At 41.7% G+C, this 27,250-nt stretch overlaps 1 protein-coding gene across 4 annotated transcripts in view; it reads right to left on the bottom strand.

Moving 5' to 3' along the window:
- CTTNBP2 (cortactin binding protein 2) overlaps positions 1-27,039 on the bottom strand; it is a 154,147-nt gene extending 127,108 nt beyond the window's left edge. The window contains exons 1-2 of one of the 4 annotated variants that reach the window (XM_047763220.1): positions 26,871-27,039; positions 14,014-14,121 (exon numbers count right to left, since the gene is read on the bottom strand). In XM_047763220.1, coding sequence (XP_047619176.1) covers positions 14,014-14,121; positions 26,871-26,951 — 189 coding nt within the window. In that variant the 5' untranslated portion in view covers positions 26,952-27,039. The remainder of the gene's footprint in view (positions 1-14,013; positions 14,122-26,870) is intronic. The other 3 variants (XM_047763219.1, XM_047763221.1, XM_047763222.1) reach the window with 3 other exon arrangements.
- Positions 27,040-27,250: the final 211 nt, after the last annotated feature.

Below are 27,250 nucleotides of genomic sequence, written 5' to 3'. Positions count from 1 at the left end.
AAGAATAAAAATGATTATGAGCCTCTCAATAGATGCAGAAAAAACCTTTGACAAAATCCAACACCCATTTCTGATAAAAACCCTTCAGAAAGTGGGCATAGAGGGAACCTACCTCAACATAATAAAGGCCATATATGACAAATCCACAGCTAACATCATTATCAATGGTGAAAAGCTGAAAGAAGTCCCACTGAGATCAGGAACAAGACAAGGATGTCCGCCCTCACCACCACTATTCAACATAGTTTTGGAAGTCCTAGCCACAGCAATCAGAGAAGTAGAAGAAATAAAGGGAATCCAAATTGGAAAGGAAGAAGTAAAACTGCCACTCTTTGCAGATGACATGATACTATACCTAGAGAATCCTAAAGACTCTACCAGAAAACTGTTAGACCTCACCCATGAAATTGGCAAAGTCGCAGGATACAAAATTAATACACAGAAATCAACGCCATTTCTATACACTAACAATGCAAGAGCAGAAAAAGAAATTAGGCAAACAATCCCATTTACCATCGCACCCAAAAGAATAAAATACCTAGGAGTAAACCTACCTAAAGAGACAAAAGATCTGTACTCTGAAAACTCTAAGACACTGATGAAAGACATCAAAGATGACACAAACAGATGGAAAAACATCCCATGCTCTAGGACTGGAAGAGTCAATTTTATCAAAATGACTCTACTACGTAAGGCAATCTACAGATTCAATGCAATCCCTATCAAATTACCAAGGACATTCTTCACAGAACTCAAACAAAATACTTTAAAGTGTGTCTGGAAGCACAAAAGACCCAGAAGAGCCAAAGACATCCTGAAAAAGAAAAATGGAGCTGGAGGAATCAGGCTCCCGGACTTCACGCTATACTACAAAGCAACAATCATCAAAACCGTATGGTTACTGGCACAAAGACAGAAATATAGATCAGTCGAAGAGCATAGAAAGCCCAGAATTAAACCCACCCACCTACAGCCAACTTATCTATGACAAAGGAGGCAAGCATATACAATGGAGAAAAGACAGCTTGTTCAAGAAATGGTACTGGGAAAACTCGACAGCCACATGGAAAAGAATGAAATTAGAACACTCCCTAACACCACACACAAAAATAAACTCCACATGGATTAAAGACCAGACACTAAAAAACTCTTAGAGGAAGACATAGGCCAAACACTCTCTGGCATAAACGACAGCAACATCTTCTCAGATCCACCTCTTAGAGTACTGACAGCAAAAACAAAAATAAACAAATGGGACCTAATCAAACTTCAAAGTTTCTGCACAGCCAAGGAAACCCTAAACAAAACGAAAAGACAACCCACAGAATGGGAGAAAATCTTTGCAAGTGAATCGAGTGACAAGGGATTCATCTCCAAAATTTATAAACCCCTTCTGCAGCTCCATACCAAAATAACAAACAACCCCATCCAAAAATGGGCAGAAGATCTAAACAGACAGTTCTCCAAAGAAGACATACGGATGGCCAAGAAACACATGAAAACATGTTCCACATCACTCATTATTAGAGAAACACAAATCAAAACCACGATGAGGTACCACCTTACACCAGCCAGAATGGCCATCATCCAAAAGTCTACAAACAAGGAGTGCTGGAGAGGGTGTGCAGAAAAAGGAATCCTAGTACATTGTTGGTGGGATTGTAAACTGGGGCAACTACTGTGGAAAACAGTATGGAGAGTCCTCAGAAAACTAAACATAGAACTACCATTTGATCCAGCAAGCCCTCTCCTGGGCATCTAACCAGAGAAAACTATGACTTGCAAAGACACATGTACTCTTATGTTCATTGCAGCACTATTTACAGTAGCCAAGACATGGAAACAACCTAAATGACCATCGACAGAGGAGTGGATCAAGAAGATGTGGTACATATATACACAATGGAATATTACTCAGCCATTAAAAGGAATGAAATACTGGCATTTTTAGCAACATGGATGGACCTAGAAATTATCATGCTAAGTAAAGTCAGCCATACAATGAGACACCAACATCAAATGCTATCACTGACATGTGGAATCTGAAAAAAAGGACACAATGAACTTCTTTGCAGAGCAGATATTGATGCAGAGGCTTTGAAAAACTTATGGTCTCCAGAGGAGACAGTTTGGAGGGTGGAGGGATGGGCTGGGGGTGTGGGATGGAAATCCTATAAAATTAGATTGTGATGATCATTATACACCTATAAATGTAATAAATTCATTGACTAATGAAAAAAATTAAAATAAAAATGCCCAAGGGATCTTCATAGAGATGACAGGAGATAGTGTATGTGAAGTACCCAGCACTTAATAAAAACTCGATAACATTAAGTCCCATTCCATCTCCATGTCCTGCTCCAAATTCAGCCTGCTGGAAACAGCAGCAAACCTCAGGATTCCCACGAAGCATGAGTAGAGTGGAATTAACCCTATTCTTGATTTCAGTTTGCCTACTGCCTAACCCACAATCATGCAGTGAAGAAAGCAAATTGTGGAAAGAAATTGTTCCAATGTGAAAGAAATGAACCACCTCCCTCCTCTTCACTTTTAAATGGCTGTGAACAGTGGCAAGTATAAACCGAATTATTCATGCAAAGTTGAAAACACTGCCACCCAAAATCAAAGATTTAACATAGAAAAGAGGATACTGCCTAAACATGGAGATGTGAGAGAACAGACTGACAAGCTGTAGGATAATTATAATAATTCATGGGGCCAATTATTATCATGCCCCTCATATACACCTCAAAAGTCACTTTTAAAAGTAATGAACAATACATATTATCCTAATCCCAATACACTTGACAAGTTTCCAAAATTCCTAAGCCCTGGCGGGGGTTGGGGGGGGGGGTGCGGTAATTTTCCTTTAGAAAACATTGTCTGGACAACACCTAACAAGTCACTTTTCTCCACTGAGAGTGCCTACAGCCACCAGGGGAGCCCTCAGAAATGATGCTGTCCCCAGCTCTTTTCAGCCTGGGGTCTGATTGTTCAAAATTTCCATCTGATTTCCTGCTACTGCTTGTTTTCTTGCTTGCCTTGGGCTTGCAGAGAGGATAAATAAATAGCATAGATTAGCCTTAGTTTCCATCTGGCACTTTCTGACCTGAGGACAGAGTTCTACCCTGAGAAAGAAGCAATGCCCACTTTATGAGACAGGAAGCAGGTGACCAAGAGCTGTCCTATAACTTTCAAAGTGTGAGGAGGAGGAGAAAGGGCAGGCGAAAAATCTTTCTACCAAGGCAGATTGAGATTCAGATGCTAACAGTTTTTAAGCACCTACTATATGCCAGATCCTTTCCCAGGTGCTGTGGGATATTATCTTGTTTAATCCTTACAATTCAAACAAATCTGTGACTGTGCATTAAGGCCAGGGAGATGTGTTATTAAAGCATCCACCCAACCCCATTTACCTAGGGGTTTATTGTCTTTCTACAGGAAGATGAGCTTCAATACCCAGACACCAGCATATGAATGGTCCTTTGCTCCTAACTTGGTGAGAATCAACCTTTACTGTGCATAAAAATTACCGCTTAGGCTTGCATATACAAAACCATGTCTGATGTACTTTATTGGTAAGTTAAGAGCTTCCCAAGAGCTTACTATCTGCAGTATTTTAACCATTAGAGCCTAACGCCCATAGGAGATGTAACTCCACTCTGATACAGGTAAGATGCCTAGAGCAGTGCCTGGCACCGACAGAAGACTGTCCATGGTATTTCCCATGGAAGAACATCAAGAGAAGGGTTTAGAGCTGTTGGAGAGCTTGTCAGCTCTAGCTTACAAGTAGTCCGTCTACTTAAAATGGACCAAACCGAATGCACTGGAGCAGAACAAATTCCAACTGTGTTGAAATGTATTTTACCTTCTTGCCATGTCACCTTTAGTACGATGTGAAGCAATCTTCCGCTACCTTACCTGACCCGATGTGAAAAAGTTAAAGACGAATTTGATTTCATAACAGAGAGGTTTTTAGAAATTTATAGTCATCTTACATTATTTAAGAAAGAGGGCTTTTAACAGTATCATGTATTTAATTTAAAAATCTAAACTGAACTGAGGGGACCTGGATTGGAAAAAATACAACTGAAGATTAATTCTGCCTTTCAAAAAATTTCCAGTGGAGAATTTATCTTACTGATTTTATTTTTAAGGGCAGAACATCTCAACTAAAACCCATAATCAGCTCATCTTAATGGTCTGAAGAGAAACTCTGTTCTTTGCTACGTGACAAAAGTGACGAGGAAGCACATTTTCCATGCCCTCTTAAAGGGCAATCATTGTAAGCATCTGAGATATTCACATTTCTTAGAGAACCACTATGACATTCTTAACCTTTATTATGGTTCTTCAACAAACTTTTGTCTGCCCAGCAGCTAGGGTGATCTATTTTTCCCCCTTGAAAACAGTGATAACTTTTAAATACTTAAATACTTATATTTAATGAATTACTTCTAATGCAAAAAATAGAATACACTCTAAATTTGCATTTTCTAAAAAGATGGCATTTCACTTAAATAGCACACCACATCACTGGCATTCTCAAAATAAACACGTCAGTGGCTGACCACTTGATGTAGGATGAAATCCTGTCTTTTCATGGCCTTCACCCTCTACCATGGTCTGGCCCCCCCCTCACACTGCACCTGATCTTGTGCCACCCTTTCTTGCTCTGATCTCTAACAGTTCCTATCAATTGTCGAGGTCCTCCCTCTCCAGGGGCCTTTGCACGTGCTGCTCCCTTTGCCTGAACACTGTTCTTCCAACAGGGTTTACATTATTCCTCCTTCAAGTCTCAAGTAGAGCCACTTCCTCAGAGAAGTCTTTTCTGACCCAATATAAGAGACCCTCAATCTCTCTCTCATAACATTCTTTCATTTTCTTTCATGATCACAGTTCGTACTTTGACATTAAGCCACTGTCTATCTCTCCCCTAGCTGCTAACACCCATGAGAAAGAAACCTTACCCCTTATCCATCACCCTCAAAGCTCAGGACATGCCTAAAGACAACACCACCTGTTGGAGGAATGGATGCAAGGACCCCCTCTCCTGACCCACTCTGTCCAAGCACATTCGAAATGTAGGATAGAATCTGTCCTTTCTTATTTGTTCAACAACAATTTAATTTTGAATCAGAAAATTGAAAGCTAGAGCCTGAAAACGCTTCATTTTTCTTCCCAAAATAAGCACAACGAGGGGTTCCCACTATGGTGCAGTGCAGTAAGGATCCAGCTGCAGCAGCTCTGGTAGCTGCAGAGATGCAGTTCGTTCCTTGGCCCAGCGCAGTGGGTTAAGGATCTGGCATTGCTGCGGCTATGATATAAGTGGCAGCTCCGGCTGAGATTCGACATCTGGCCTGGAACTTCTATATGCTGTGAGTGTGGCAAAAGAAAAATAAATAACCATAACCAAAGAGATGGTAGAATTTTGATTACGAATTTTGACCCTTGTTTCTTATCACCAAGGCACAGAATTAATCATATATATACTTGGCAAAGGAAATTCCCGCAAGAACCCATGACTTGTAGCTTAGCCACTGAGTGTGAAGACGAGATGGCTGAATTATCATCAGAATGCCTCAAAGGAACACCCTGTATTTTCAGATCACAAAGAACTAATTCTAAAAAGGAACTGTTAATTGAACTGACAGTCTCACAAATTACGATAATCTTCAAAATAGACAAAAATATATTCTTACTTTCATATCATGTGTAAACCCGAATCTATCCTGAGCCCAGTGTAGATCAAACGGTACCTCATTGAGCTGGGACAGCTTCATCTTTAGTTTGTTCTCATAGATATCCTGATCATTTATCATTAATAACCACCAAGAGAAAGTTGCTCAAGTGGCTTCAGTTGCTTATTAAATGGCAGTGATAAATACCACTCTGCTTCGGTGCCATCATTACCTTCACTTCTTTACTGAATGATTCAATTTACATATATTTTATTGAATTATAGTTGTACAATGTATAATAAATTATATACAACATTGTACATCTATATATGTTACAGGTGTGCCATATAGTGATTCACAATTTTACACTCCATTTATAGTTATTATAAAATACTGGCTATATCCCCTGTGTAGTAAAATATCTCCTTGTACCTTATTTTATACCTAATAGTTTGTATGTACTAATCCCCTAGCCCTAATTTTTTTTTCTTTTTATGGCTGCACCTGCAGCCTATGGAAGTCCCCAGGCTAGGGATCGAATCGGAGCTATAGCCACTGGCCTATGCCACAGCCACAGCAAAGTGGGATCCAAGCCGCATCTGCAACCTACACCACCGCTGAAGAAGTGCTGGATCCTTAACCCACTGAGAAAGGCCAGGGATCAAAAAGAGAATCCTCATGGATATCAGGTGGGTTCTTAAGACACTGAGCCACAACGGGAACTCCTCTTACCACTAATTTCTTTTTTTAAAGCACTATTTTGACTGACCACCTTCTTTTTCCTTCAGTAATAGTAAATGTTCATCAGGTAAAATAAAGTTTCTCAAAAATAAAGAATCAAAGCTGCCTTACTAAAACAAAATACAATGATATTTAAAAATCAGCTATTGCATATCATGAAAACTGATGTGCTTGCAGGAAAAAAACTCAACAACCAGTCAACTCTCCTCTTCCTTTCTCTAGACAAAGAACAAAGGCACTATCTCAGCAGTCAGGGAAGGAAGCAATTTATGTTTTCATGAATTCAGCAAAATAATTCATTCATTAATTAAAATAAGCAGCATAAAAAAAGAGTATGTTTTGGTCAATCAATTGCCTGCCATCACAGGAGAATTCTGAAATACAAAAGGCTGCGTGTTTTACTTAGCTGAAACCAGAATATTATTCTTTTATCATTATTTAGCAGACATGTCATAGACGGAAAAACTTCACAATATCCTGCACCGTACTAGTAGCTGCTTTTGAAATGAGTGGAAACATTATTCTACTTAATGCTTTCATTTTATTTAAAAAGACTGAATTTGTTCTATATAGGGATTCCAGCACAGAGCCATGAAGGTTGTTTAATATGAAAAATAAAACATCTACATTCCGCCTATGAAACTATAATGCAATTTTAAACAATACATGTGTTTTGAAAGAGTCATGAAGTCTGTTAAAATGGGCATTTTCAGATTATTTTTTGGCTTTGAAAGAAAATATTTCACAGGAAAAAAATCACTGTATCATAAAGAAGAATATTTGAATCATTAAGGTTCTTACATTTATTTTAGCAAATCAATATAGTTTTTAAAGTGGAGTTTCCTTAACCAGTATTACTTTACAGCAATGTTTTCTAAATGAGGGAGATTTGCAGACCTCGTTGGCTATCACAACGGGAGATGCTACTGGCACTGAGTGAGGAGACAGAGGCTAGGGAGGCTACTAGGAATCCTAGAACGCAGAAGAGCCCCTCTGCCTGCACCAAGAATATCTGGTCTCAAATGTCAATCATGCTGAGGTTGAAGAAAAGAAAACAACTGCTATAAAGCAAAATTATTAAAAAAAAATTTTTAATTGAGTTTTGAACCCACTGGGAAGGTCAGGTTTTCAAAAAGGAAGATATATTCTAGGCAAAATACCTATCAAGTCACAGTCTGAGAAAAGTGTACTTAGTACTTAGGCCCAAACGACACTACTCAGGACAATTAATTTTAAATATATAAGATAAGATGTAAAAATGTTCTAAATGGGCACAATTTTGGAATTATAATAAAGCTTCACTTACATTCAGTTCAAACTGTTTTGTGCCTGGTACAAAGCAAGCATTCAACATTTACTGAAAGAAGGAGAAAGAACTCCAATGTCCTTCTTCCTCCACTGTACCAGCATGTAGCCAGCCAGTGCCACTTCCCAGTTTCCTACGCAGCTATGTGTGTGCACACTGCTTAGAAAAAGCTGCTTGTTCATTTCCTCACCTGCCCCCACTCCCCATCATAGGTTGGGATATGGAAGTGGCATTGACCCAGCTTTGACCATGCAGATGAGGCTAATTCCCTAAGAAGAGCAATAAGCTAGAAATCACTGGGTAGCTGAATGACCACTTGGCAAAGAGCTGCCTCTCCAGCAGAACTCCCTCACCTCCAAAATAGTATGTGAGAAATGAATTGTTTATGTAATCAATCGTACTTTGGGTCCTTGCTGCAGTCGCTTGTGCAAGTCAATTCTATCATTTGATGTCCCCTATACAAGGGCTATCAGTGCTTTCCATCCAAGGAATTTTTTTTAATTTTATGGCCACACTCAGGGCATAGGGAAGTTCCAGAGCCAGGGACTGAATCTAAGCCATGGCTGCGACCTATGCCATGGCGCACAGCTGTAGCAACACGGGATCCTTTAACCCACTGTGCTGGGGCTGGGGATCAAACGCCCACGTCCACAGTGACCTGAGCTGCTGCAGTCAGATCCTTAAAACCACTTCACCATGGTGGGAACTCCTATCCAAAGAAATTTTAAACTGGCTAATTTTTAAAAGTTTCACTGTAAATAATACTTGAAAATCTGGATTATAGAGTGACTCTATAAGGACTATAGGCTAGAAGAAAACTGCCATGTCTGTTAATTCTCATTTATCATATCTAAATGGAAAAAGGCAGCAATCTGGAGTTAACTGCCCAAGGAATTCATTGTTTCAATGATATAATACATAAAAATCATACTAATGACAGCAGGCTAAACCCTGAGAAAACAGAGGCTAAAACAATTTTAACTCTTAAAACGTAGTAATTATAGCATTTGCATCTTCCTGCCCTGTCTCCCTTTAACTACGATGCTGATAAAAATACTAGTAGCAGAAGGGAAAAGGAAGCGAGGACCAGAGGATTCTATAAGCTAAACACTGAGCATTGAAATGATGAATTCTGTACCTATCTTGGTTTTCAAAAAATATAGCCGCTTCTCCTTGAACACAATCTTCATTAAACTCCAAACTATCTCCTCTAGACCTCAAATGATATGGAATATATTTATTCAGTGATCATTCCTACGTTATGTGAATGGGGGGAAATCATTGAGAAACAGAGTATTTATTATGTGATGAAATTAAAACATTTCAGTTAGGCACCTTTATGAAATTCAGATTTTTCTATCAATATTACTTTTTTAAAAATATAACTCCCATTAACGATCCGGTGTTGCCGTGAGCTGTGCTGTAGGTTGCAGACGTGGCTCGAGTCCCGCGTTGCTGTGGCTCTGGCGTAGGCCGGTGGCTGCAGCTCCGATTCGGCCCCTAGCCTGGTAACCTCCATATGCCGCGGGAGCGGCCCTAGAAAAGACAAAAAGACCAAAAAAATAATAATAATAAAAAATATATATATATATATAACTCCCCACAATAAAAATTAATGTCTTGAATATTGTAACTGTTATAAAGCCATGGGTTTATCGAAAAATATTTTTACCTTAAACATATGGAAAAAGTAAAAGTACCAAAATGTGTACTGTAATTTCCTAACACCATTCCCCCAAAATGATATTTGTGGATTTTCCAGACAAGTCTATGGCCATTAATTCAATAATCTATGCAACTTTTATGATAACTTGACAATCAAGAGCATCAGGACAGCATGATTTAAAAAGTAAAATAGCTTGGTCTGAAATAGCTTTTTAAAGGTTCTAAAATTCTAAAGAATTTGAATGCCTCACAACAGAATTTCTAAATTATTAGTTCAGGCTACAAATTAGGTATCTTTTATCTTTAAAAAAAATCACAATTTATAGAGTAAGTTCAAAAATCTTTACATAATCAGAGAAGAAATATTTTTTATTAAAAAAACAGAATATATTTTTCCTAATTGCATATCAGCATACTGGAGTTCCCATAGTGGCTCAGTGGTAATGAACTCAACTAGTATCCATGTGGGTTCGATCCCTGGCCTCGCTCAGTGGGTTAAGGTCCCATGAGCTCAGTGCCATGAGCTGTGGTGTGGGTTGCGGATGTAGCTCAGATCTGGCATTGCTGTGGCTATAGTGGAAGCTGGCAGCTGCAGCTCTGATTAGACTCCTAGCCTGGCAACTTCCATATGCTGTGGGTGTGGCCCTAAAAAGACAACAACAACAATACCGCTTACTAATTGAATAAATTTTGACTTTTAATATAGGAAAAGGTTTCTCTTGTAATATGAAATTTTTTAACGAGTTTCACATTTTCTCCTTCCCAATCTCCTTCTAGAGCATTACCAGTCACTAAATTATATTCTCCTGTTAAAGGAAAAGGTAACTATCGGACACATCTGTTTCACTAGTTCCAATAAATGCCCCCAAGGGAACAGTCAAACAGTAAATCACCACAGTGAGTCAATGACAGCTATGACAGGTATATGAAAATGACATTATTACCTACTCCTACAAACCCAATCTTTTACACAAACAAATCAATTCTCAATTTTTCAAAAGGGACAAAAAGCTTTAAGAGTCTCCAAACACACCAAGTTCATGCATGCCACATTTTCAACTTGAGATAAGTCACAGTCTCCCCAGGCTTCCTTTTTGTTTGTTTGAGTCTATCACTAAAAGAGACTGGTATCAGCCAGTGGCCCTCCACAGGGGCAGTGTCCCAGGAGGCGTTTTGGAAATAGGGGAAAACAGTTTTAGTTTTCATGGTGGTTGGCACTGAAGGGCTCAGAGTTAGAGGTTTGCCACACATCCGGGAACTGCCCCCAGTCCCCTATGTCTCTGTTCAGTCCCTCTGTTCAAATGTCCCTCTGTTCATTCCTTTCATTAGCACCTTCAGTATGACTGTCTGAGCCTAAAGAGTCACTTGTTTTCACACATAAAGAAGTTCTTTGAATTCAGTTTTAACAAACACTACTTTTCAGGAATTCAAATCACATGTACATCTGGGCTTTTGTTTGGAACCTGATTATCAAGTGTCATTCACCATTTCAGAAAAATCATCTCACCCATGGCAAATCAGCTCCCGGTATCCAAGTCAAGGACAAGGCACACCTGGATCAGGATTCTTCTGTGATGACTGTACTTATGGCAAAGTGATGAATAGGTGGGAACAGCCACCTACTTTATCATGTAGGGCACTGTACTGGTTATTTTTAACATAGCCTACTTATATGTGCAATTTTTCATACATTTCATTGTAGCATAGTAAAAGGGTAATACAAAATATTGTATGAAAAAGGAAAACCTAGATCTGATAGAGATGCAAACCCTGACCTAGAATATCCCCCAAGGTTCCTTGCAACTCCAACATTCTTTGATTCTATGAAAAACTTTCAATTTGGCAAACCCTGATCATCAGCAAGCCTTTACCTCTTATGTTTGAAAGTGTCACAATTAAGTTACAAAGAGACATACGTGTGGTTGCCAAGGTGATACATAAAACACAAACTCCATTAAACATTCCAACATTTGTCTGAGCAGAAGGAAACACCACTGTACTGATGCCTTTCTGCAGGTGAACAGAGAGGGACAGAGAAAGACCTGAGGGAGAACTGAAGCCCTCACATCCGTTTGGTCTAAAGAGGCTACACCACTGGCCTCATGGGTGACTGTTGCCTTGCTCTCTCCTTGGGCTGAGGGTCACACATTGGAATGACACACCGCCTTAGCATTTTTCCTACAAAGTTCCCTCAAGAAAATACACACAGGCAAATAGTGCAAATGCTCCAATTGTGCAGCATGATGAATACCCATCACTACCCAGCCGTGCACACTTCTACTGAGCACATCTTTTTTATTTTATTTATTTAGTTAGTTTTTTAGGGCCGCATCCATGGCATGTGGAAGTTCCCAGGCTAGAGGTCAAATCGGAGCTACAGCTGCCAGCCCACACTAGAGCCATGGCAATGCAGGATCCAAACCCTATCTGCAAGCTACACAACACAGCTCATGGCAAGGCCGGGATCCCCGAGCCACTGAGCAAAGCCAGGGATCAAACCTGCATCCTCAAGGATGCTAGTCGGATTCATTCCCGCTGCACCAGGAAGGGAACTCCCTCTACTGAGCACACCTTATCTATGGTTCAAAAAGCAACATCCTCAACTCATCATTGGTTTGCACTTGGTATAACCACACTCCACTTTTCCTGAGGCCATCATTCTCTATCATCAGATGGAAGAATAATTATCATGCCCACTATATCAGTTTCCAGGTTGTGAAAACATACTTAAGCCACTACTTCAGGAACCACTGCCCCTTCCCCTACACAACTGGATTCTCAGCATATCCACCTTCACCATTATGCCTGACCCTCCACTGTTACTATCGCTTTTCCCCATGAATTTAGCGCCCATGGGGACACAACATTTTTCTTTACATTCCATGGTCTTTCACAAAAATAAACTCCCTGGGGCAAAACATGAGGAAGTACTCCCTGGTGAAAAATAAATAAATCCATATTTCCTCTGTAATAAATATATCCATCTTCGCCAAATGACCAAGAGTCAGGCAATACCTGATTATATACAAAGTATTACATATAAAACAGAAAAAAACTTTTAAGTTTGGCCCACATACCAAAACAAGTATAATCTTGGATACTACCAATTAGAAAACTCTACATCAAGAAAGTTTGACAGAGACTTCCCGTGTGGCTCACAGCATAACTATTTGGCGTTGCTTCTACATTGGCTCGATCCCTGGCTCGGGAACTTCCATTTGCCACAGGTGAGGCCACTTGTTTAAAAAAAAAAAAAAAAAAGTTTGACCAGAGTTCTGCTGTGGCACAAAAGGATCAGTGGCATCTTGGGAGCACTGGGTCACAGGTTTGATCCCCAGCCTGGCACAGTGGGTTGAGGATCTAGCATTGCCACAGCTGTGGCTTAGGCTGCAACTATGGCTTGGATGTGATCCCTGGTCCAGGAGCTCCCTATGCTGCAGGGTGGCCAAAAAATAAAAAATAATAATAAAAAATTTTGACAGCATCATTTTTAAGACAACAAAACTTGGTGGGGGAAAGTGGGATGGACCAGGATTTGGGGGTTAATAGATGCAGACTATTACCCTTTGGAATGGATTCGCAATGAGATCCTGCTGTGTAGCATTGGGAAGTCACTTTTGATGGAGCATGATAATGTGAGAAAAAAGAATGTATACATGTATGTGTAAGTGGGTCACCATACTGTACAGTGGAAAATTGATAGAACACTGTAACCAGTTATAATGGAAAAAATAAAAATCATTATACATATATACATATATAGATATAAAGAAAACAACTTTATGAAGGTATTCTAATACATTGAAAGATAATTCTCTGCAAATTATAAAAAGTTAAAAATTACTTTAAGATCAGATGGAAAAAGTAATAAAACTATTTGAAGACAAGAATATATAAACATTTAGTTTTTAACTGAAGAGTTTCTGAAAGTAAGAATTTATAACTTATATAGAATGGAAAAAGTTCTATTACAGCAATTCCTTTTATAAATGATTCTATTAATTTTTCTTCATTGGTCCCGCATACATGTAAAACAGCAAACTTGAATTTTATGAGAACTTATGTCAAAGTTCCCAGGCTAGGGATCAAATAGGAGGTGCAGCTGCCAGCCTGTGCCACAGTCGCAGCAACGTGGGATCCGAGGCACGTCTGCAACCTACACCACAGCTCACGGCAAAGCTGAATCCTTAACCCACTGAGTGAGGCCAGGGATCGAACCCACAGCCTCATGAATACTCATCAGGTTTGTAACCCGCCGAGCCACATCAAGAACTCTGAGAATTTTGTCTTTTAACCAAATAAATATGTGAAACATAAGCTGTATTGCTTCTGAAATCCTTTTAATTCTCAAGTTCCTCAAACAGCTGAGAATTACTGCTCTTCAGTGATGTAGAGCCCACCTAAGAATTTACTCAGGTCCTTTCGATGACCATCCAACTTCAGTGTTTGTTTGGCCTTATCAAGCCCATGGGGTGGCATTTGGGGTGAGGGGCACATTTAACCTGATGTAAAATTTTAGATCTACAATGACTCAAAAATTAAGAAGAAAAAGCTTTGCCACTGGCCATTTGAGAAAAGAAAATGACATAGGAATGGGCCTTGGCCCTGAAAGATTCTTACCCGAAGGGCCTCGATGACGAGGTCTCTGGCCTCCAGCTCCCCTTCCATCACGCTGAGCAGCATCCGAAGCTCTGGCTTACTGAGCGTGTCCACATCGAACTCTTTTTTCTGTAACACAAATTTTTCAAAATGAAAAAACTTCCTCAAGGTACGCAATGGATTACTTTTATCCCGGTGGCTCCACAAACCCAGGGGGCCCTGGGGCCCTGTTCTACAGCAGACCGTCTATGCTCTGACTAGGAGGAGAGAGCAAAACCCCAGCACCAATATCCCAAATCCCTCCACTAAGGAGAACTTTTTTCCCAGCCTGCCTGCCCACCTGGCTTCAGGATCTCTTCAAAATATACAACACAAATTTAAAGTCCCTGGAATTTGTATCCAAACAGGCCCAGTGTGTGCTGGGGAGAAGTTCTGATCGGAGCAAAGAAAGCACGAATGTATTCCTAGAAGGGCCCCAACACAAAGACTCCTAGGAGGTTACTATAAATTCCGGGACTTCCAATAATAACAGGTTATGTTTATACAACACTCTGCAGCAGAGGCCACCAGCTAGCAGCCTACAGCCAAATCTGGCCCACAGATGTGTGTTACTTGGGCCACAACGTGTTTTTTTAATTCAGCCAGCACCAAAAAAATCTAAAAATGTCACCAAAAAAATCCAGATCGCTGGCTTCTCCTCAAAATTCAGATGACCGAGTAACCCCAGATTCAAATTCCCACAGGGTACTAATTCACAGAGCCAAGTAGGGGCTGCCCATTTAAAGGCGCATGCTCTTTGTTATCTGCACTACCCACCCCACCCCCCACACGTGCATGCACAGCACAGGCAATGTGTTTTTAAGAGGCCTGGCCTACCACCCACATGCACCTAAGATCAGCTGAGTCTGGAACCCCTGCTACATCATTATCCAATGCATTCTTATGCAGTGTCCCTTGGCTTCTTGCCATTCCTTAGACCAGCTTGACAGGGACCTGAGGCTGGACGAAGTGAGCCTTCCAGAGACCAGCGAGTCCATGAGGCGTTGGCACCATGGCCCTGGGGGGTCAGAATCCTCCCCCAGTGCTCTTCCAGCCCCACTGTCTTCTCCTGTACTTTCCCTCCCTGGTGACTGCCTCCACCGCCACAGCTTCACATCCCACGGAAACACCACTGGCTCCCAATTCTTTTGTCTCCACTTCTGCTCTCTTCCCTCACCACAGCTTTTACAAGCAGGTCTTCTGATAACCATTTTACAGATGCTGCCGAGACGAGATCAGTTAGTGTGCTCACAGCTGGGCCTGGGCGAGTCCACAGCCCGAGCTCCTTCCATAACACACAGCCCCCTGCTCCCTTCTGTGGCAACCCATCTGACAAACCCAGTCGCCATCAGAGGGAGAGGAAACAGGTTCATCCCCAAATGTCCCAGAACACCCAACTTCTGAAACCATTCTTTAGGATATTCCAGAACATGCCTTCACATTTGCCTAGCACCCAATGATTTCCAAAGAATTCTCAAAGAGCCAGATCTAACCTCTGTAATAGATAGCATCCTATTTTTCAGATTAGAAAACCACAACTCCAGAGTCAGACAGTGTACCCAGCTCACACGACCAGGAAATGGCAAAACTGCAACCAAGTGCTGTGACTTGTCTGCACGCTTTGCCAGCATGCTGCCAACATTCTAGAGATGAGAACAGTGCTATTCTATCCATTACCATTCACGACCGGTTTACCACCTATGCATCTGACGCCATACTATCACTGTGATGACACAGACATAAACAGACAAAGGTCTATAAGTGATTCCAGGGAATTACAAACAGGTATGACCAGAACTAGTCACTTCTCAGTTTCAAAAGAACTTTCTGGAAGGAGATAATGGTATAAAAGGGGAAGAGATGAGAGCTAGCAGGTTCTCTGAAGAAAAATTTCATTTAATTATTTATTTTTCATTTTACAGCCACATCTGAGGCATATGGAAGTTCTTGGGCGAGGGGTCAAATCAGAGCTGCAGCTGCAGGCCTAAGCCACAGCGAAGGCAACTGCACATGCGACCTAGCCTGCAACTTGTGGCAATGCCAGATCCTTAACCCACTGAGCAAGGTCAGGGATCGAACCTGCATCCTCATAGAGACTACATCAGGTTCTTAAACTGCTAAGCCACAATGGGAACTCATGAAGAAAAATTATAAAAGGCTCTTCCTCTTAAAATGGTGTTTGTTTTTGCACATACATTCAAAAGAGCAGTTATTTGGAAAGACAGATGCAGGATGAAAAAAAGAGAAAAGAAAAATTATAGGATGGGTAGTTCTGGGATACCCTTGCTTGGAAGTTTAATTGAGAGATGTTCCCTATAAATAGTAAAAATCCACTATACTAGGGCACAAATTACACAGTGGTGTTACCTAAGTCTTATAACCCAATAGCTTTCAAAATCAGGCATAAGAATCATCTGCAGACCTTATTAACACAGACTGCTGGGCTTCACCCCCAAGTCTGATTCAGGAGGTCTGAGTTGGGGCTATGAATTTGCCCTACTATGTGCTCCTGCTGCTGATGGTGGTTCTGATCCAAGGACTACACTTGGAGAAGTGTTTCTGTAGCTACTCTGAGTCTGTTTTCTCATCTATTTAACACAAGTCCCCATATCTACCCCACAACATTCTTGTGAGGATTCAACAAGGATGTATTAATGAAATAAGTGCTAAATAAAGGTGGGTGATTGTTATTTTTAAAGCTGAGAGCACCCTGATGTTTTATGTATGGCAGAGAGAGATATTGGCTATGAGCCTATTTCTCTGAAAATCTACCAGCCCAAAGTCTAATAAACTTCGGTTTACTGTGATGAAAGACAGACTTTTATCCTGGTTTTTCCTACTGAAATGGGAGAGTAAGTTGCAATTCTTATGTGCTTTAGAGGGTAATGTTTTATTAATGCTGCTGGTGGTGGTTCTAAAGATTGTAATTAATTGTATATTTTATTGTCCCTGTTTCCCTGAAGCTTCATAAGCAAAGCACTCTATTTTAAAAACTACTAAATTATGAAAGACGTTGCCAAGACTCTGATTCACATTAGAGTCAGGAGCGCTTGCCCTGGTTCCATCAGCATCAATATCACAACATGTGATCTGCAACCAACACTTCTGTTTTTTAATATATCACCATCAATACAAAGGAAAATTCATTAAGGTAAAAAAAGTGTTACAGGGGTTCTTGCTAAATTATAAATTATGTTACATAGAATGTTAAAAAAAATCTGTCTTCCATCAAAATGTACTGAATGATTTATAATTTTAAATATATGGTGCATCTGTCTGCCTGCCTCTCTCTTCCCCCCACACTTTACTCCTGCTTCCTCACTAAAGACACTTCTTTTTGTTTGTTTGTTTTTGTTTGTTTGTTTTGTCTTTTCTAGGGCCACACCCGAGGCATATGGAGGTTCCCAGGCTAGGGGTCTAATCAGAGCTACAGCTGCCAGCCTACACCAGAGCAACGCCAGATCCGAGCCGCATCTGTGACCTAAACCACAGTTCACAGCAACGCTGGATCCTTAACCCACTGAGTGAGGCCAGGGATCAAACCCGCAACCTCATGGTTCCTAGTCGGATACGTTAACCACTGAGCCACGACAGAACTCCTAAAGATACTTCTAACTCCTGGCCTTCAAAAATCAAAATATTATAAATTTTCTTTTTTGCTTTTTAGGGCCACTCTCGCAGCATATGGAGGTTTCCCAGGCTAGGGGTCCAGTCAGAGCTACAGCTGCCGGCCTACACCACAGCCACCACAACACCAGATCCAAGCTGTGTCTACAACCTGTATACACCACAGCTAACAGCAATGCCAGATCCTTAACCCACTGAGCAAGGCCAGGGATCAGACCCACAATTTCATGGTTCCTAGTCGGATCTGTTTCTGCTGCGTCACAACAGGAACTTCCACAATATTTTCAAATGGTCATTCTCCAATACCTGCTGTTTCCATCCCCAATTCTGGCAAAATAGGGTAAAAGTATATGAAAGCATGTCATGAGTCTTAGGACTCTGGCTATTTTATGAAACATTTTGGCATTTTTTGAAAAATAAAGAAGGCCAGAAACTAAAATCCCATTAAAAATATTTCATTGTTTCATATGACTTGTCTTTTATCTGACCTGAGGAACTTACGGTACAAAAGTACTTAGAATAGAAAAATCAAGTATTAAAGTTTCTTGGTTTAAGAGGAAAATAATTATTCTAATTGAATAATTTTTAAAAACTATTCGGGGTATGACTGACATAAAAAAATGCTGTACATATTTAATGTATGCAATTTGATGAGTTTGAAGATAAGTATATACCCATGCAACCTGCCCTACAATCTATGCTATAAAGAAACCCCAGCATCTACAAAAGTTTCCTCCCATTTTTTTTTTTAAGTCTTTTGTCTTTTTAGGCATATGGAGGTTCCCAGCTAGGGGTCCAATCAGAGCTGCAGCTGCCAGCCTACACTAGAGCCACAGCAACACCAGATCCAAGCAGTGTCTGCAATCTACACCACAGCTCACAGCAACACTGGATCCTTAACCTACTGAATGAGGCCAGGGATCGAACCTGCAACCTCATGGTTCTTAGTCAGATTCATTTCCACTGCGCTACAATGGGAACTCCCCCCCATTCTCTTTGCTATTTTTTGTGATTAGTCTTATAATATTTTTATAATTAACTGGATAACCTAATTTTCAAAATAAGATACAAGACAGGAGAGATCTAAATGCCACACTCACATAAAAAATTAGGGAGAGGAGTTCCCATTGTGGCGCAGTGGTTAATGAATCTGACTAGGAACCATGAGGTTGTGGGTTCGATCCCTGCCCTTGCTCAGTGGGTTATGGATCCAATGTTGCCATGAGCTGTGGTGTAGGTGGCAGATGCAGCTCAGATCTGGCATTGCTATGGCTCTGGCGTGGGCTGGCAGCTACAGCTCCGATTCGACCCCTAGCCTGGGAACCTCCATATGTTGCCGGTGCCACCCTAAAAGACAAAAAGACAAAAAAAAAAAAATTAGGGAGAGTTCACTAAGTGGTCTAGTGGTTAGGCATTGGTGCTTTCACCACTGCAGCCCAGGTTCAATCCCTGCTCTGGGACCTGAGATCCCATGCCAAGTGGCTTCACATGGCTCCCCCAAAACAACTTAGGCTCTCCATAAAGGTACACAAGAAAACATGACACCCATGCCCACCATCAACCCCCCCCCCCCAAAATAACCCCAGAGCAAACAGGTTCAAAGACTAGGTTTTATGATTAATGAAATTGTTTTCCTAATTAATAAAGAAAAGCCCCAACTTAATGTTTTAGGGATGGCAAGACACCTCAGAAAAGAAAGAAAGAAAAGAAACCGGCCACTCCACAGGCCACTCCTCCGCCTGTCATGCTTGAAGTTTGCCAGGAAAAGCACTCTAGGAGAAGCCCTTCTTAACACCTAGTTTTAAAAATCTGGCACAGGCAGCTTAAAGGAATCCAGAGTTTGGTCATCAGATAGAGAGAAGGCCTTTTTTGGGACAAATACACATGAAAGGAGACACAGCTTCAAATTCGTACTGTTCGACTCGGCAGTCTGCAATGGTTCTGAAGTATTTGGGGTTGGTATGGGCATGGCACTCCTCCAGATAGTCTCATACAGGCTCAGAGAGAGGGAGGGAGGGGAAGGGAGAAAGGACAAAATCGAGCCAGGCTCAACTGTCATCTTCAACTGCTGCATCTGAACATAGGCCAATACCAAGTTTCCACCACTACTGCTCCCCGCCAACTCTCCCTGAGAAAAAAATCTAAAATAGTTTGTGGGGAACTCAACAGTCACAGTCGAAATAGGTCCGAAGACCCTCAACTATATCCTGTAGGAATGAATGCGATCTGCACATTATTGGTACCACCAAAGCCTTTAGAAGTTACTATGAGCCACAGTGGCAGAGGTGTCCCTCAGATCTTAGTCCAAACACATCAGCTATGGTGATAACCTCGTGGCCAGACACCAAGGCAAACATGTTCTCTGGCTCTTCCCACAAACGCCAAGAACATCTCTTCCAGTTTCCAGTCTAGTGGGTTGTGCCTGCATTTGATCAGTGCATTTACAAGGGCGGGAGGTGGGATATCGGAGAAAGCAGAGGGGCTGAAAGAACATTATTTCATCTCTTCGGGTCTCCGATTTCTCAGGACTAAAACAAGAATGTTGTATTAAGTATCTCTCCCAGCCCCCAAAAGTCCTGATTTTACATATCATCAGGGTAACTGGATTACTCGACTGAGGAAATTTAGGTCATTCCCTGAAGCCTATGAGAAATATTTGAAGAAAATCACTTTTGCCTCTTGGCCCCCAAGTTATGGAAATATGTTTTCCTCCTAGTTTAATGGTGGGTACTAATAACTACGAATACATTTAGAACTTCCTATGTGAGCGAGATGTATGCTCTGAGAATGAATAAGAAATGGCTCAAAGAAGGGACAAGCAATGAAATCCACCTCGAGATTTCAAGGAGAAAAATCAAAATTTGAAGACTATCAACACCAAAAAAATTAAATCCAACTTTCCAGGTACATAGAATACTTACAGTATTTAAAAAATGCGAATGCAGCCAATTAGAAGAATTTCTCCTGATGAAAAGCACATTTTTCATGCTTTAAAACTGTAGTTATGTCCTCCTGATTTCTCGCTACAGGAAGGAAAGAGTGTTCCCTGCCAGGGCTGCACACCTATAACTTTGTTCTCGCTAATCCTTCTTTCTCCTCTAATTCATCTGAATCGCATTATCTTCAGGACATAGCTAAAGTCCTACTTCCGTGCATCTTTCCACACTCAGAAATCTCTCATTCTCTTAATTCAGCCTTAGAGTCTGTTCTATGCATTTATTTCCAAGTAATAATCATGTCCTGCCTTGTGTATTTCCTCATTCTATGAAACTTACTCACATTAACTCTCTACTTTCTCATCTCCACTGGATGTGTCAGGACAGTAAGAGTGTTACATCGTCACATGACTTTACCTAACACATATGCTACCCATTTTTGATAGCAAACTGTCTCTCTCAGCATAAAAACACAAAGCATGGCAACAATACATATTACTAAGATACAACGTTATAGCCCACTCTGGGGGCAACTGATCAATCATTTTCGAAAACACTTTACAGGAACCTAAAGTAAGACAACTTGGCCTGTGCCTTTAAAGCAACACACTGAGAACCTGGGTTCAGCATTCCATGACCATGCACCGCACATCCACCATGGGGTCTTTCATGCAAGACAGCAACTCAGTGTATTAGAAGAAGTAAAACCGGCAAGTAAACAGAATGTCAGAAAGGAAACCTGGTAATGGATGTAATTAATTTTAAGTACAAGAAAACTGGAGTGAAAAAACATAGAAGCGGCTCAGTCAGGGGCAGCAGCCTCTGCTAATTAAGCGCAGCTTCCTTCCTTTCCCTCCTTTCAGATCTCCCCTCAGCCTGGATTCTTACTTTGGGAAAACAAAAGGACTGCATCTCAGACAAAACAAATGTCCATTTCCATCATAACTCAGTTTTTCAATGTCGCAACAACCCTACATGGGACATGCATCATTTTCACATGTGAGCTGGCACCCAGATCCAATCATTTTCCTTGAAGAAGCTTATACCACCTTGAAGACTATCACCTCGATTATCTGCAGGTGGTGAATGTCAGCATGCTGACTTTCAAGAGCCACGACATGGGCAGCTACATGACCTAGTGACAAAGCCCTGCTGTAGAAGAACTAGGGCCTTTTGGAATCACTTTGTTGCCTTTTCGATGAAATATAAAAATGTCAAAACCAAATCATTTGCAAACAAGTGTCCATTCCACATAGTAACGTTAACTTGGCTATTCTGCATTTACCATAATAACCTTTAAATCCATCCTCAACCCATCTGGTTATTTATTAAAAATTTATTCCAAAAGCATTTTTTTTTCTAAAATTGGAATTTCTATGTGGATGGCATCACATGGTGTAGAGTATTAATAATAAAATCTCATTTGTGCAAGTTATTTATAACAGATTAAAGTACAATTTTAAAAATCCTCTGCTGTTAATGTCATCATTACCATCATCTCTCTTGTAATTTTCATTTCTTTACCTAATCGTCAAGGACAAGTTTCCTTTTCCATGTTACATGCCTCGCAAAGGAGCTCCAATAGAGAAGAATGCCATTAAGTGCATTCAGATAAAGTCGTCTTCTAAAACAATTCTCAGAAGTGCTTATGTTGACTAAGTATGAAGGGGTGGAAGGGAGAGAAACTGGCCCCATCCTTCTTGGCCACAAAGTTGAATTCTAGTCCCACATTTCTGGACCTGTGCAAACTACTTCAAACTTCCTTTCTGCCCAACCTTTCCCTTTAATTCCCTTCTCCTGTTTCCAAATTTCCCTATATCTTTCTCAACCTTCTCTCAACCATTCATTCCTCAACATCCCAGTGGCCTTGACTCTATTATTAGAAGAATTCAAGATGGGAGTGGTGCAATTTCCATCACTCCACCTCCACATGCCCAGCCTCAAGCTTTTTTTTCCCCCCTTTGGCTGCACTCACAGCATATGGAAGTTCCCAGGCCAGGGATAGAACCTGCTCCTTATTTGCAGCCTGTGCCACAACTGCAGCAAAACCGGATCCTGAACCCACTCTGCCACAAGGGAACTTCCTCAATCACTGTTGTGAAGAGGGAAAATCTAAAGGGAAAATTAGATTATGTTAAAATTAAGGTTTTTTTTTTTTAAATATCATTGAGAAAAGCAAATTGGAAGGGGCTTATAAAAGTGAAAACCAAAAAAACCTAAAAAATCAGGGTTATGGTTCAGAAACAAAAGCAGATCTATCCCATCTATAATGTTAATTACTACAGATCACAGGCGGAAAGTTTCATCACAATCTGGTAACACATGAAGCAAAACTGCCAATTAGCCAATCAAAGTTAAGGATTATGGCACAGCTTCTCGGTGAGTGTTCATTTTCCTCATTCAGTAAGTACTGGTAGAATACCTACCAAGTGCCTGGAACCATGCTAAGCTTTTGCAAACAAAACCACACTACTCTTCTTGAAAGAGGAGGCTGCACGCTGCCAACCAGAGCCTTGCTGCCCATATGACCAACAGCACATATTTGTAAATGGCTAAGTACTAAATCTTTGAAACATTTTCTCACCTCATAAAGTCATGTGAAACACAAGAGGATAAAACCAACTGGCAATCTAGCCTAGGCATGGATTCAATCATAGAAGAGGCCAAATTACTTTTCTCTAAACAAAATTGCTCCTGTGAGAAATATAACCACCATGACAGCAGCAACAACAATAAAAGTCCAAAAAAAAAAAAAAAAAAAACCAGGTGCAGACAGAAATCTACAACCTATTTAAGAAGAAACGTAAAGAATAAGAAGCATCATGATGAAATCAGTTATATTCTGATCTCTGGGGAATGTCTCAGGGTATTTCCTCAACTTCCAGGCTATTTTTCTAAAGCCTATAGTTGAGACTAAAACCTCTAAGCTCATCTTTGAAAGCTCCTCATACATGCCCCAGGCCACCTCTCAGGAAATCTGAGAAAACAGCCACATGTGCACACAGCTACCTGCAGGCTCCCTACGCGGGTCCTCCATCATTCTGTGGAATGTTTTCAGATCTTTCCACCAAGAATTCTCCCCATGACTCTCCTTCCCCAGACTCCTAATGCAAAAAATGTTTCATGCTTCTCATGACACCATGGTCTCTGACTTGATGCCTTGGTACAACCAAGCTTCTACCACTGGGATGTTTTACTTCAGGATGGCAAAGATGGTACTCACAAGGCCTCCATCTTAGTATGTATTTGGTAAGGTGTGTTAAATCTAGAATATTTCTTCCCTAAATTATGCTGTGAAACGTTCAATATTCTATAGCTGCCATACAACTATAATTCTTTTAAAGAAAGCTTAGCAAAATTGGCTAAAAAGGTTCTTTTTATTGTATTTACATTCAATACTGCCACCTGGAAACAATTTAAGGTGCCACTTGTCACTGTGTTTAACATCACTGTTGTGCATTTTAAACAAAATCATTGTCTGAAGTTTTTTTCTTGTCATTATCACCATGACAACGAAATTTATCTCTACTTTTTGCACATTAGCTGCTCCAGAAAAGCTCAGAATGACAAGAATGTTGGTCAACTTCCCAAACATAGCTCTAAAAAGATCTACATTTTCCTTTCACTCTTAAATTCTTCGGTGACGATAAAAAGCAGGAAGATTTCTGTTTTCCATACTGCCTTATCCATTAGGAGTTATTTTCAGAGTAGAAATAGCAATGTAGTCTCTAAGAGTCATCACATTTGGCTAAGGCGCTGAAAATAACTGAGATCTCCAGCATGGTTCACAGCAAAGACTATTAATATGATCCTACTGAATAATGTAACTGTTACCTAGCCTTACACTTGAGATGCTTTCAGGATTTAAACAGCTAAGAACAAGGATCACAAACTAATTTTAAAACACTCCGCTGAAAATCATATTAAGCTGAAAACTATAAATTAAACTTGTCTCTAAGCAACAATCTAAATAGTCAAAACTTAGTGAAAACATTCACTTTCAAAAATAGCCTACAGCTTTGGGTCTCCGCTGGCTCATTACTGCCAAATATACATATTAAAATGCATAGTATGTAAACCAACTTGAAATAAAATAAATCTCTAAACTTCAAAAAAGAATTAGCCACTAAAAAAATTAAGTCCTCAGTTGCCATAAACCCAAAATGCATGGATATGCCTTTAAATTTTAATCATTAATTAACAGTCAGTTATCACAAATATCTTCAACCTAGCTTTTTTTTTTAATTGAAAAATCAGTCTGTAGGTCAAATGGTTGATATGGGCAGATGGTACTTTATTAAGCAAAAAGTAACATCCAGTTTACATCCTAAGAAGCCAATATTAAAATTTTACTGAAATACCAAACATTTAATATATATATGTATATACATATACACATACACACATATATATAAGATTAAGAAATCTTATTGCATTTCCTCAGAACCCCATAGGAGTCTAAGGAAATAAATGTTTCGCTTTCACAGACTTTCCATGGTTATTCAAATCAACCAGGGTGAAATGATCAAACTTCTACCTATATAAGCAGTAAGTATCAGACTCCTAAAATTTTTAAACAGTAGAAAGGGAACACTGACCTTCTTAACACAAGTCTGCCTAGCATCTAGGCTGTTTATAAATCTAACCAAATAAAACTATAGGTCAGCTACAGGCCATAACTCAGATGTTTGTGTTTGGTTTAATTGTCAGGTGATTAACATACTGAAGGTGGTAGAAAGAAACCCATGTTAAGTCAATTAAACAAACAAATTCAACCTGCCTGGGAAACAATAAACACATCCCTCTTTCTTTTTTCTCTCCCCCCTCCCCTTACCATCGCTTGAGGAAGAAGGTACCCAACCATTTCAACTTTCAGAAAGGTTCATCTTAATAACTATTCCCTTATTGTACCTCACACAGGGGAACTGATTTCCTGCATCACAAGTAGGAAGGTTTCATTTGAAATCTTAAGATCACGTTTTTTATATTAAAAAAAAGATCAATTTTCCTAAAAGTTTCCAACCAAAACTTGACAGTTTTACAAGTGGAAATCAGCAGCCCTCCACTTCCACTTCCGTGTTTCCTTCTCTCCAGGTTTCTCATTTTCCTCCCCAGGCTCAACTCCTCTCAAGCCCAAGTAGCTTTCCTCCACACCTCTCCTCTCCCTCTCCAGAAAGCTCCGTCTCCAAACAGAGGGGAAGGAAGTTAAAGAAACCTCGGCTATTCACACCTGGCCCTGCTCTCTGCTGCGTCCTCACTGCCTCTGCTCAGGTCCCGAGTGGGAAGAACCGAGAGGCATCCATGCTCAGCACACTACATCCCACCAGGAATCTCTGGCTGGAGCAGCGGGATGGCGCCAAGAGTGGGAGGCGCTTTCAGAGCTGCCTTTCTTTGCAGGTCCTTGCAGCTCCTGCTAAGCTGTTTCCCAAACCCCAAGAACATTTCCACCCAGGAAATGTGGGTCTAGTCTTCCCCCAAGGCAGGGGCTGGAAATCACCATTGAGTCTCTGTGCACAGGGATATTCTGGGAGTGAAAGTAGAAACCAGCGATGGATGGAAGCTCATTTGGCTTCTAGACCCCAGCGAAGAACAATGTGTTGATACCAGGTGCTGAACCTCCACCTCGCCCTGCATCTTCTCGGGAAGAAGGAGGACATCGCCGCCGCCCCAACGCTAACCACCATCACCAAGCAATGGGGCAGCAAGGAGCAAGAACCCAAAGGGCCGGCAGCAGCGCCCACAGCTGGGCATGGGGCCTCTCCCAAGGGGCCTCAGGCACACAAACACACACACACACACACACACACACACAAGTGGGCATCCCCACACCTGCTCGGCGCTGATCCGCCTCCCCCTAGCTGCCTTCCAGGTCCGCTGAGAGGTGCCAGGCACCCCTGAGACAAGCGCCCACAACCCGGCGCGCAGCAAGAGGCGAACAATGGGGGGTCAAGTTCGCCAGGAAACACACCCCAGCCCTTGCCCCTGACCAAACCCGACCGCAGCGGAGGGAGTGAGTGCAGGGGCCGCACGGGACGCTCGCAGGGAGCCCAGACGCCCCGGCGGACCTCGACTGCATCCCGCGGCTAGGAAAGGGCAGGCGGAATCCCCAGCCCAGGCGGCCGCCTCGCCCCAGCCTCTGGGGATGAGGCACCCCCAAAAGGAGGCACCCCAGGAAGGGATGCCCGGAGGAGAAGGCACCCGGAAGAGCCTGGGCTTGCGGAGCGCCCCAAAGGCGCCCATCCCCGTACCCCGCGCCCACCCCGGGACCTCTGTTACCGCCGCCTCCGCCGGGGCCCCCGCCGCTTCCTCCGGGGCGCGGGAGAAGTCGGGCTCGCAGCTCGCGCCGTCAGTCGCCATCTTCCTGCTCTAGCGGATCCGAATGCGAGCTCGGAGCGGCGGCTCCGGGTTCAGCCCTCCCGGCGCGGGCGGCGCTTAAACCCGCGGCGGTCTGAGGACGCGGGAGCCTGCAGCCCCGCCGCCGCCGCGCTCCCTCCACCCCTCGCCGCCGCCCCCGCTGCCTTAACCCGCTGCGCGCCGGAGCGCCGCCCGCCGCCGCCGCCGCCGCAGCCTGGTCCCCGCCCAGCCGCGCGCCCCGCGCCCGGCTGCCAGCCACCCGCCGGCTAGTGGAGGTATGAGAAATGGGCCGATCCGGGTTA

The sequence above is a fragment of the Phacochoerus africanus genome, chromosome 16, assembly GCF_016906955.1.
Source record: "Phacochoerus africanus isolate WHEZ1 chromosome 16, ROS_Pafr_v1, whole genome shotgun sequence".
Taxonomy (NCBI): domain Eukaryota; kingdom Metazoa; phylum Chordata; class Mammalia; order Artiodactyla; family Suidae; genus Phacochoerus; species Phacochoerus africanus.
Note: the sequence above shows the minus strand (reverse complement) of the source record. Positions and strands in the feature narration are given on the sequence as shown.